This window comes from Zingiber officinale, chromosome 2B (assembly GCF_018446385.1).
Source record: "Zingiber officinale cultivar Zhangliang chromosome 2B, Zo_v1.1, whole genome shotgun sequence".
Lineage (NCBI taxonomy): Eukaryota > Viridiplantae > Streptophyta > Magnoliopsida > Zingiberales > Zingiberaceae > Zingiber > Zingiber officinale.
Genome location: NC_055989.1, coordinates 16,640,568 through 16,653,332, shown reverse-complemented (window position 1 = coordinate 16,653,332; position 12,765 = coordinate 16,640,568). Strand labels below are relative to the sequence as shown.

The 12,765-nt window shown below is 38.5% G+C and overlaps 1 protein-coding gene across 1 annotated transcript; it reads left to right on the top strand.

The window, feature by feature from the left end:
* The first annotated feature begins 852 nt into the window (after window positions 1-852).
* LOC122045415 (auxin response factor 24-like) lies at window positions 853-6,598 on the top strand. The gene is made up of 15 exons (XM_042605633.1): window positions 853-1,452; window positions 1,530-1,642; window positions 1,798-1,893; window positions 1,995-2,048; window positions 2,172-2,327; window positions 2,404-2,488; window positions 2,950-3,040; window positions 3,121-3,285; window positions 3,459-3,578; window positions 3,684-3,759; window positions 3,829-3,997; window positions 4,079-5,010; window positions 5,541-5,731; window positions 5,810-6,005; window positions 6,298-6,598. Exons 1-15 carry the CDS (start codon window positions 1,293-1,295, stop codon window positions 6,304-6,306), a joined length of 2,613 nt encoding a protein of 870 aa, XP_042461567.1. The 5' UTR covers window positions 853-1,292; the 3' UTR covers window positions 6,307-6,598.
* The last annotated feature ends 6,167 nt before the right edge of the window (window positions 6,599-12,765 follow it).

The window sequence follows — 12,765 nt, the reverse complement described above, 5'->3', positions numbered from 1 at the left end:
CTCAATTATTTCTTTTTTTTTTCAAATAAAAATAATATACATTATTATTATCAGTTTTACTCGTCAAGTACCGACCTTACCTCCGCCACCCAACTCTATCATCTACTCCCGGGTTTACCGGGGTACCCACAGCTCGATGGACGGCCCAGATTTTGTGGTCATTTCCATCGTCGGAGTTGCGCGTGACGCTTCCGCTGCCACGCGGTGCGTGTTAGTTTCCTGCTACGCCGTCGGCCGGCACGACTAAGCCAGCTGCGTCAGGAATGACACAAACAGCGAACGGCATTCGCAAGGTGACTCAATAGTTGGACGAACGACACCGCGACGTGTGGTTAGTGGTTTGACGGGATGCTGTTCGGACGGACACAGCTAAATCCCAGACCCGGAGGGGGAAGGCCGTTACTGCGGACGACTAACGCAGCCGATACGGGCGTGCGTTACGGAATAATAACGGATTCGCTCGAGGTGGTGGAGTCACCGGACAGTAACGACACAGCTCCATTATGACGCTCGGTCAGCCGTCAGCCAATAAGTGGTTGTAAAGTGTCCAACTAGGAGGCTGGGACCACCAGAGCAGCTATCGAATTAAAAATAAAGGTTGCCTGATTTATTATAATATTTAAGAAGGGCGGAAAAAAAGCTGTTATTTTTATTTTTAATTTCAGGTTGGTTGTCCGTTAATAGCACGACATGGGCGCTCTCCGGGCGCGAAACGGGAAAGGGTGACCGGCTCTGCATTTTAGAACCACGGGTTCCTTTAACGGCGTTAAGAAAGATCATTCGGGCGAGCCGGGCCTCAGTGCCAACCGACCGTGGTTGGATGTTTACCAAGGGACTTGACCCGAGTTAAGCCGCAGTTGGGATCTCGCCCAGAGTATGCTCGGTACGGAATCTTCGAATTGCAATGTTTATCTTTTAATACTGTAGATCTCCTCCGACAATGTGCGTCTGCAAGTTTGGCGGAGGCTGTGCGACCTGGATGGGATCCAATAACGCTGCCAGAGTCGAGACAGTACGTAGTCTCCTCTTTCCTCACATTTCTTCTGCTCCTCTCTTCGCTCCAAAAGAACAAGGTAAACAAGGGGGGTGATAACTCTTGTGTGGCAAGTGTGGGTGTGTGTGTGTGTGAGAGAGAGAGAGAGAGAGAGGGCGTCGGAGGTTGAGAAGTGATCGGGGGGCTGATGCTCTGAGAATTGGTTGATGGATTCGGTTTAGGGTTTATGATGGGTTATTTTGATTGGATCGGCGGTGGGTAGGGAAGTCGTGGAGTTGCGGCGGTTTCCGAGGTATTGATGGCGTCGTCGGAGGTGTCGGTTAAGGGTAGCTGTGGAGGACAAGTGCAGAGCTTCTCGTCAGCGTGTAGCGAGCCGCACGAGGGCGCAGCAACGACCGGCGGCTTTGCTGATGCAAATGAAAGCTTGGGCTTTGCCAATGACACTCTCAGCGTTAAAGGTAAGTTTCATCTCCGATCTGAGTCAGTGTCCGATGAAATTTATTCTGGTTTTGATTCTGTTTTGTTTCTGTAACAGAATCGGAGGACGCTATGTACACCGAGTTATGGCTTGCTTGCGCCGGTCCTTTAGTGACGATTCCTAGAGTTGGGGAGAAAGTCTTTTACTTCCCTCAGGGCCATATTGAGCAGGTGCCAAGCGAAATATCCAAGGGACTCCATAATTTTGCTGAAATGTCTTCTAGATTTCCGATTCCTAGGATTTCTTCTTTTGGTCCTCTAGGATTACTCTCATTGTCGTCAAGGTTCTTGTGCTAATTATTTGCTCGTCTACGGCCGCGTTTTAGGTGGAAGCGTCCACAAATCAGGTTTCTGACCGGCAGATGCCGCTTTACAACCTACCATGGAAGATCCTTTGCCGTGTGATGAATGTTCAACTGAAGGTGGCCTTGTGAAATTCTGTCTTTTTTGTTTTCAGCGAGAGAGCTAAGAATTTGTTTCTTTTCTTTTGATTAATCTCAGAATTTGTGGTTTATCTTGACAGGCTGAACCAGATTCTGACGAGGTATATGCTCAGGTGACATTGCTCCCAGATAAGGTAGATTTTCAAAACACGCACATTTGCCTGTTCATGGATCGTTCGCTATGTGTTTTTGTTGAAACCTATGAAGATAAAGTTGGGTATATTTTTGTTATATGTATTTTATGAACGTTACATCAGCAAGACGAGAACACAGTAGAGAACGAAGCCGTTCCATCGCCAAAGCCCCGGCCTCATGTGTATTCTTTCTGCAAAACACTGACTGCATCCGATACTAGCACACATGGTGGGTTCTCTGTCCTTCGTCGTCATGCGGATGAGTGCCTCCCTCCACTGGTAAGATTTGAAGTTGTGCTTATTCATGCTCTTCTTATTTGTTTCGCTCACTCTTTATTATTTGGTTGGTGATCAGGACATGAGCCGGCAGCCACCAAGTCAAGAGCTGGTGGCAAAGGATTTGCATGGAGCAGAGTGGCGTTTCCGCCACATCTTTCGGGGTAAATAAGAGTTAATAGTTTGTATGCTTTGTATCTGATGAAGTTTGATATGAACTTTATTTTGTTGAGTTGCTGATAATGTTCGTATAGATTTAGAGATGTGGCTCTGATGCATTTGATTTTTGACCAGGCTCAACGGCATTTTTTTTTCTTTTGCCAAAAGTTCATTTTTGCATGTGAAGGTTACAGGAATTCTCATTTGAATATTTGTGGACTAGAATATTGTTGTCTTGGTGAAGTTCCATCTGCCTTAATTTGTGTTTCTTTCTCATCCATTTCTTTTGGTGATCTGTAATGAGATTGCTAAAGCATTGTCATATGTGGACACATACACTCAAAAGCTAGATGCGATGATTTTACTTGTCTGCCTAATAACCTTCTCTGTTGTGGTTTCCTTCTGTTTTATTCTTGTGCTGGTTAACTTGCTCCCATCATAATCTGCTTAATGTTGCATGAAATAGGTCAACCACGTAGGCATTTACTTCAAAGTGGATGGAGTGTTTTTGTTAGCTCGAAGAGGCTTGTTGCTGGAGATGCCTTTATATTTCTAAGGTTAGTCTGTATCTATCTCTATTCATCACTTTTGATCCAATTTCATATACTGCAAGCAAAGACCCTTTCCTAATTAACAGAGGAGAGAATGGGGAACTTCGTGTTGGAGTGAGACGTGCAATGCGGCAGCTGGCCAATGTTCCATCATCAGTTATATCAAGTCACAGTATGCACCTGGGCGTCCTTGCAACAGCTTGGCATGCTGTCAACACAGGCACCATGTTTACAGTTTACTACAAACCGAGGTGTTTGACTTATATGATCCTATTGTAGTATACTTTGAATCCTAGGGCAATTGACCTAAGCTCATTGCTTTGTTTGTTAGTCTTGAAATTATTATGCTTTTTCAAACTAAAACCAGTAATCATAATTTAGTTGTTTGATCATTTATTTAGACATTTGTTAATTATTCTAACAGGACTAGTCCATCAGAATTTATTGTTTCATTTGATCAATATATGGAATCTATTAAGAGCAACCATTCTATTGGGATGAGGTTCAAAATGAGATTTGAAGGTGAAGAGGCACCAGAACAAAGGTATATGGAGGTCATACAACTCGGGGATTCCACAAGTATATTATAGAAATTATTGCTGTAGATGTATAAAACTTTCTGATCTGTGGAATTTTGGATGCATAAAAGGTTCACTGGAACTATTGTTGGGATAAACGATGCTGATGCTGACAGGTGGCCTGCTTCAAAATGGAAATGCCTCAAGGTAGCTTGTTAGTTATAATGGCTATTATTCCTAAAGCTAGGTTGAATGATACTATGCTTCAATTTGTAGGTGCGGTGGGATGAGACATGTTCTATTCCTCGCCCTGATAGGGTTTCTCCGTGGAAAATCGAGCCTGCTCTTACACCACTTCCTCTTAATCCTCTACAAATGTCTCGACCAAAAAAGCCACGAAATTCTACCTTTCCCCATTCACAGGACACTTCTTTTAAAAAAGAAGGTATTATGCCTTGTACAAAATTATTGCACTTGGCATGATTTAATTTAGCTTTAAACTATTGATATCTTCATTTTTCTTCAGGCACTTCTAAAATCACTGCAGACCCTTCCCAATCACATGGAGCACCAAGGGTCTTGCAAGGTCAAGAAGGGATGACCTTGAAAAGTGCATTTGTTGATGCTAGTGAGTCAAATAAAGCTCCAGAATACATGATGTGGTCAACGTATGAAGGAGAGAAAAATGAAGTTTCTGCTCAGAGAAGATTTGGGTCAGACAGCTTAATGCATGTAAACAAGCATGAGCAAACATGTTCTGTGTTCCAGCCTCTTGATTCAAGTGGCGTTCCATCATTTTATGAGCAAGCTTCAAGTGATAAAAATCTTTTAAAGATTCATTTTCAAGATCGAGAGGCCAAACATGACTATTCACCTGGATTATGGTCTTTGATGCCTCCAAATTCAGATTTTAATATGCTTGAATGTAATTTGAAGGCAAGTGCACAAGTTGCTGAAGTGTCCTACCAGAAAACTGGAATTTCCAGATATGACATGCAGGGTGGATTTTCCGAACATCATGATTTTGTTGGTGATCAATATTCACCTAACTGGCTGGGAAGTTTATTGCCGGATTCTCAAGTTAATAACTGGCTTCTACCCAGGGTCATCAAGCCTCAACCTATGATACTGTCACAACATGATGTAACAAAGCCCCAAGAAACTAGTGGTTATAAGCTATTTGGGTTTAATCTAAACAGCAGTCTACTGACATCTGAATCAGTTGCACCACAGAATAAGTCAGCTGATATTCTGTTGCCACATGTCCATCCTACTGCAGTTTTGCCCCTATCACTGGGTTTTGAGGCTAATAAGCAATTGGAGTTGCCCGTTACAGAAAAATTTGTTGGTAGTTCATTGACAAATGGTGTCCCAGAGAAATTGGTACCAGTTTGTCCACAGGCTTCTAAACATAACCAAGACAAAGTGCAAGGTGGTTGTACTCGGAGTTGCACAAAGGTTTCTTTCTTTACTTTTTGATTTCTTTCTTTATTTTTTTGCCATCCTTCCCTTTGATTTTGTTTACTGTGACAGTGCTACCTTTTGACTTATTTGGTTTTTATGTATTTATTTTTCCTTGGAATTGTCATGTAGTTGAGGCTCAAAGGGTTATTTGAAAGATATTTTCTCTGTTTAGTCTTATTTTCAACCATAGAGATTAGGTTCCCCTTTCTTTTCTTATCATGTAGATTGGGGTTTTAAACCAAGATAAATTAATTTGTTTTTATTGAACATTTTACTCTATATTTTGGTTTGATGACTGGTGGAGAATTTGTGTACTCCACCTGTAGGGAAAGTTTATATGAAGTCATGTGTGAAACTATTGAAGTTAATATGTTGTATCATTACTACATCCTACAAAGTAATCCTAACATATGTTATGGGCAGCTATTTGTGTTTCTGGGCAATTGTGGAATCACAAATGCCTGGAAGGATCGACCTCCATTATTATATTATTAGAGAAGAGTCTGACCACTGATTTTAATCAGGTGCATAAGCAAGGTATTGCTCTTGGCAGATCTGTTGATCTCACCAAGTTTAATGGTTATGAAGGACTTGTTGCAGAACTTGATCGAATGTTCGATTTTGAGGGTGCATTAGTGTCTGCCAACAAAACTTGGCTGGTTGTGTACACTGACAATGAAGGTGATATGATGCTTGTTGGAGATGATCCCTGGAAGTAAGTATATTTTAACTCTCTTCTGCTTTTGTGGCATAGCTTTTAATGCCAACTAAGCTGATTTGATTTTCATTTCAGTGAATTCTGCAATATGGTCCGGAAGATCTTCATCTATACTCATGAGGAAGTCCAGAAGATGAACCCTGGAACATCAAATTGTCGAGTCGAAGAAAATCCATCTGCTTCTGATGAAAGAATAGCTGGTGAAGGAACAAAGGAACCTGCTGCTGCTGCTAATACTGAAAATTCTAGGGGTTGTCCTGGAAGTGATATGGTTTGTGTTTCCAGAACTTTATCCGTCACCATTTCAAATCATTTACTCATCTTAAGACCTAATTCACAATTACTCCCATGCTTGATTCCCTTCATGCTATTCACTTCTAGCTTCAATCCTTCAACTTCAGTTTACTAATAGAAAGTAAAGGAAATCTTAGTGACCAATAATCATGTATCTTCATCTCACAAATAGACTTTTGGATCATATAGTTTAATATTTTTAGCGTCCTTTTTGTTTACAGACTGTTACAATGCAAGGGATTTATTCTTCAATCTGTTTCATGGTGCAGGCTTTTTGAAGAAGTTTAGCAAAAAGGAATTCTCAATGTTGAAATCTTTTTTGGTGGTGAATACCAACTTATGAGATTCTGTGTGCTTTGTTGGTAAGTCCCTCATCATCCCCTATGCTTGTTTGTCCCCAGGCTGGGACATGGAACTTAACTTATTCTACAGTTTTGCTGGTATTGTAGTCTTGCTTACAAAGTCCCTTGTGGTATATATATATACTACTGAATAGCTAAGTTAGTTCTTAAACTATGTATGCACCCACCATGTAAATATTCATCTGTTAATTTTATTATCTTTAACTCATTTCCTGTTCTTTGTTCCTTGTGCGTCATGAGTCTTTGTATTTTTGCAATGAATTTTGAGTTGCTGAAGATCTTTATGCTCAATTAAAATCACAAAGAAAATAGACTTTGAGTTCCAGCTCCAGTTCGTATTATGTGAGCTTCAAATTCTGGTGAATACTGGGGTTATATAATGGGCATGCAACCTATTTTTCTGCAATCTTCAAACCCTAATATACCGCTATTTCTATTTGTGGTGTTTGTGATGAAGAATAATATTTGCTTCCAATGCTTTGAAGCTTGTCATTTTTTTTCTTGAGTGTATCTGAGTTGTGTGATATCTAATCAACTAGTGGAATCATCTTATCTTTATTGTTCAAGTGCATACTTTACATCCATACGAGATTGATCTGACTGCAATGTATAGTTAAAGAGTCGTGGTTTCCATTTTGCAATGCTAAATTTTGTACGAATGTTGGCAATTGTGATCTTGGATTGCCTAGTAAATTGGTTTCTGTGATTGCACGTGGAAGAACAATCAAGGAACAATGTTGTTTACTAGATGCAGTGAAGGGGAACATAACATGTTGAGAACATTGTACACGTCCCAGTCTGATCAGAAAAATCTGTTGTTCAGTATGACTGATTTCTCAATCTGATTCAGAAAATTTTATTCATTAATGTGGATTGATTGTGAAGCTTGGCTGAATATATCCCGAATAGTTTTCATCAGTCAGTTAATGACCACCCTTCAAATTGTGTACCAACTTTGGCTTTTTTTTTTAATTCAAATTATTAACCTCGGTTTGATGGTTGAATGTTCCTGAAGGCTTATTATGTGGCCCATGTTGTCATAGCATTTTAACAGGAGTTTGATCAACGAAAGCAGCGTCAATCCATCTTCATCTTTTACAAAGTAATCTTAACTCTTTATGGCCTCTAAAGATGGCAGGGATTCTTATTCTTTTGTGCACTCTATAAATTGAGGGGGCATTTACCTCTTGAAACACATCCATCGGCCAAGGTAAAGCTACGAAGGGTTGCACCGAGAATGTTCTGGTAAGTGGAAGAGCTGGACAACCTCTTTGCCATATCAAATGTGGATCAGTGGATAGATAAATTAGACAGGAAAAATCTTGTTTTTCGCATCTGAGCTTCTCTGGGTGGGGATTCAGTAAAAGTGAAGTGTTGCTGCTATCATCATTGCAAAGTGGTCATACCGCTATTAATGCAGGCGTCACCAGCATCTTAGCAGTAAAGGGCTGAGGCTGAGTCTGGCTGGCCATCCCCAGTCGTGGATCATAGTCTTATTGAGTGGTCATCTATCAATCAATACTTTCCCGACACACTTAACTAAAGAGCGGGGGACCAGGATGTGTGGCTTGCCTGTGAAGCCCACTTTCACATTGAGGTGCAATTACCTGCAACTGAATTACTGGAATCTAAAATTGGTCCACACTTATTCATGCAGGGTCCCGTAAGGGACATTTCTCATATATCGTACTGCCGTTTGCCATATGTACACATACGGCAAAATCTACAGGACATTTGATTGACATATAGGACACAGGTACGGTACATCAAGGCACAAGAGCCGAATGACTGGACCATTGGGGTCATTCTCGTCTCCTTGTATATCACCTCTGATTAACCACTATATTTACTGAAGGATAGACGAGCAGCGGGGTACACCAGAGAGGGGCCGTCTAAGCCAAGATGCATAGAGGCACCGCGACCTCAGGGCCTTTAAATAAGGCCCGAAGCTCCATTCTGAAGAAGAGGGAAAATAGAGCCCTTTCCAATTTTTTAACTCAATCTCCATCTTAAACCAAAGACAACCTTTATCATGGACCAGTTGAAGACTCAAATGCTGGAGAAATCCAACTCAAATGTTGGAGAAACAATTCTTGCCTTGTAGTTGAACTTGAGCATACAATTTTAATGCATACATTTGGTTATTGATCAAGAAGTCATAATAACTTGACATGGAAATCATACCTAGGAAGAGTTTTTTAGACTTGAGAGTTGGATGTTTGAATCGAGGTATTCGTTGGTTGGGTTGCCGTACCAAAATTCGAGAATTTCGGTGGACTCATGGAGCGGAAGTCTAATAAGGCATGGAAACAATGAGGGCTTACATTGTGTATTGCAATTTTTGTTTTTTATTTTTGGGCATAACATCTTATAACGATGTTATGATTCCCAGGTAATGGGTGAATTGCCTAGAATTTGGTTGTCGAAATCTCTCGGCGTTAGATTATTCCTATGTTGTGTAGTTGACCTATCTCTAATCTTGAACTTTACAATAGGGTTATGACGGAGTAAGAGGACTTGCCTAGGTGCTTTAATTGTTTGACTTTGTTGGGACTTAGTCAATTGGCTTAGTATAACAAAAGATTAGACCAAAGGTTTAGGCAAACAAAATATTTTTATTTGAATAATGGTTGATTTGATATTTTTCTATATGAGATATCCAGATCTTATAATATGGGGTGGATGGTTTGATTTCACGTTCTGTCCACCAAATCCAAAAATAATTAATTAGGATGGATGAAAATAATAATCTCATTACTCTTTCAATTTTACTCTCTACATGTTCTCTCCGTCTATTTTTTAAAGTCCCTATGATCTTATTTTCTATTTGAAATGGATGAAAATAATAGAGCATTTTTCCCAACTTTATAATTTAAAATAAATTTTATTTTCCCAACTTTATAATTTTAGCCGCTCAGTTATAATTTCGTTTTCCCAACTTTATAATTTTAACCGCTCAGTGGTAATTTCATTTTCCCAACTTTATAATTTCGTTTTGCCAATATTGTAATTTCATTTTTCACACACATCTATTTTATTTAATAAATATATTAAAAAATTAATATTATTTTTGAAAAAACTATAAAATTATATTTTTAAAAGTAAGATTAATAATAATAATAATTTAAATATTTTAACATATTTAAAATATATTTGTTTAATATGATATAATTTTAAAATGATTGAGTGGATTGTGAGACCTATAAATAATGAGTGTGAATGTTGAAAGGAATGTGGGTGAAAGAAGAAGATTGTTATAATGAGTAGACTCTATATTTTTTGATGAGATGATGGGTATTATAATGAGATATCATTGTGGATGTTTTGATACGATTTAAACAAGTTTAAGACTCTGGGCAGATATAGACTTCAAGCTATTGAAGGTAACGTCTCCAGACACATGTTGTACGATCATGTCAGCACAATTATGTCCAAATTGTTAATGATTTTAAATTGGTATCTCTCAACGTATATAGACTTTGGGACATTTTAAAAATCTATTTTACTTAAAATAAGTTTGATCAAGACTTTTTAGTGTTAGAATCCCAGGATATTTTGATATGATCAACCAAGTTAGGTTAGATCCTATAGTGTTTTAATCTTGTGTCTAAGTGTACAGGAGTTTAAGAGCACAAGTAGTCGAGCAAAAGACGCAGCTAGCGAGAAGGACGATACGGGAGAGAGCCGACGAGCTTGATGCGTCCGATGGATGAGGTACTATGGAAAAGTACGTGGGTGGACGAGAAGGAAGCCCGCGACGTTTCCGAGGGACGAGAAGCCGGAGTGGAAGGCTGCTCGAGAAGGCCGAAATTGGGTTCGGGTGAGCCTTATTTCGGTTGGCTGAAATCACCCAAGCGAGCGGAGCCGGAGCGGAAGATCCGAACCGAGGCGAGTAGCACCGGAGTAGAGGGCTCGGACCAAAAGTCAACTAAGTTGACTTTAGTCGTCCGGGCGCACGGATCGATTCCGGGCGACCGGAGCGATTCCAGACGCCCGGAACCCGATTTTGACCGGATCGTATTTGACCGCGATCCGTTGCGAATGAGATAAAACTTTATCCCCCTTCCAGGCATCTGGAACCCTCCAGACGTCCCGACCAAGACTATAAATACAGCCTTGGTCCAGAAGCTAGAACAGAACAAGCAATTGCATATTCTACACTTGTGCACTTCTCTTGTCTAGTTTAGCTTCTCATTTTTTGTACGTCATTATTGTAAGAGACTTCTCCGCCTGAAAGAGATCTTTAGTGTGTCATTCACTCCTTGGATTAACAACCTCCCCGGTTGTAACCAAGTCAAATCCGTGAGCCTCTTCTTTCCGGTTTCGTTCTTTATTTAATTTTATGCAAGTGTTACTTTAAAAGTTCGAGAAGGGTTTTATTTTTATTTGTGCAGGGTTATTCAACCCCTCTGACAGCTTGTGAATCGGTCTACACATTTAGATCCAGTAATGAGTTTTGATCGAAACTCATTAATAGATTTAGAGGATTTGGGCTTTTGAAAAATTGACATGTAATGAAAGAGGATAATACATTGAAGGCGTTTATAGTGTTCACGTATGATTTTGACATTTCTAGGATAAATTATGTGTATGTGTCAATTGCCTTATAGTTTGAAATTTTGAAAACATTTTGATCACTATTGTTAATGACTTCAAACTAATATCTCTGGACACAGACTATGGAACACTTCAAAAACCTATAACACTTGGAATGTGTCCGATCAGAGTTCTCTAAGTCAATTAATAAATTTTGATCGAAACCCATTAATGAACTTAAGGAATTTGGATTTCTGAAAAATTGACATGTAATATAAGAGAGTAGTGTATTGAAAGTATTTATGGTGTCCATGCCTTATTTTGGCATCCCTATGATAAGTTATGTGTATGTGTCAATTGTCTTAAAGAAAACTCAGAAAATGAAGATAAGAAAAACTATCAACTCATTTTTTAAAGTAAAAGAACAAACATCTACAAATTAGAGACATTCTCCATATAATATTTTGATATATCAAATTCTGATCAACAATCTAACAAATCTCCTATAATTGATGTTGATGTCAGTTCACTTGTTTTCCAATATGAAAATATCCTGTTAATAAAAAGAATGAAATTAGACAAGTTTATATTAAAATAGGGTTATATAAACCTATTAAGAATGAGTAGTCACCAGCTAAATTCGGAAGTCAAAATCAGCGATTCAAAAATCGACAGTTTAAGAAATTTATTTGGTTATAGTACTCTCCACGACATGCAGGAGTAAGATATAATGGTACTAGCAATATGTATGAATCTTGGAATGGATTACAGACTTTTTCTTAAAAGATTGTTAATGTCATATTATGCATATTGTTTTATTCATCGACTTTAACTAGCATTAATTGTAGCTGCTAAAAAAGATGTATTCATTTGGTTATTCTTTTCAAAATTGAATTACATTTCTAATCTCATTAATGTATCACCTAAACGTTATGTTGAGTTACATTTTGCTCAAAGAATTGAAATTGTACATATAATAGTTACTGGTGAACGTGATGCCAATAGAGGATGTAATAAAATTAGAAATTTACTATGGCCTAACAAGACTCGTTGGAGTTCTGATTTGGGCTCAATTGGTAGCATGATTGATATGTATAACTTTGCTATTACTGTGTTATAAAACATGGTGGATGATGAGTCTTCTAACTCTATTCGTGGTGAATCTAGAGGTTTATTGATTGCGATGAAGTCTTTTGATTTCATATTAGTATTGCAAGAGAAATTTCTAGATATTTAAAATGCAATGGACTATGTTTCAATTATTAAAACTTTGTTTCATACTTTGAGAGAATAAGGATGTGGCCTTCTACTTAGTTATGCAAAAGAAGTTTGTGCCAAGTATAACATTGAGATACCTCACATGAAAGCTCATTATAAATCTGCTATAGGCCATCGCGTCGACAAAATGACTCAATCATAGTTAAGCACCACTATTGATTTGATGTATTTATTGCTACAATATATTTTCAAGTTGAAAAGTTTAATAGTAGATTCAAGGATGAGGCAGTTGAACTTCTTAAGATTAGTTGTGATTTGGAACCTAAAGAAAAAAAAAAAACTTCTTAATGTTACCACATCTATCAACTTTCTGAGAAATTCTATCCTCTTAATTTCAATACACAATATTTGCACCACTTGTGATTCTAAATCTTGGCTACACCCCTGCTTGGAATGAGTCCAATTAAAGCTCTGTAAGCCTATTCATAAGTTTTGATCGAAACCTATTAATGGACCTAGGAGATTTAAATTTTTAAAAATTTGACAAGTAATGGAAGAGGGTAGTGCATTGAAGGTATTTATGGTGTCCATGTCTAGTTTTGACATCTTTATGATAAGTTA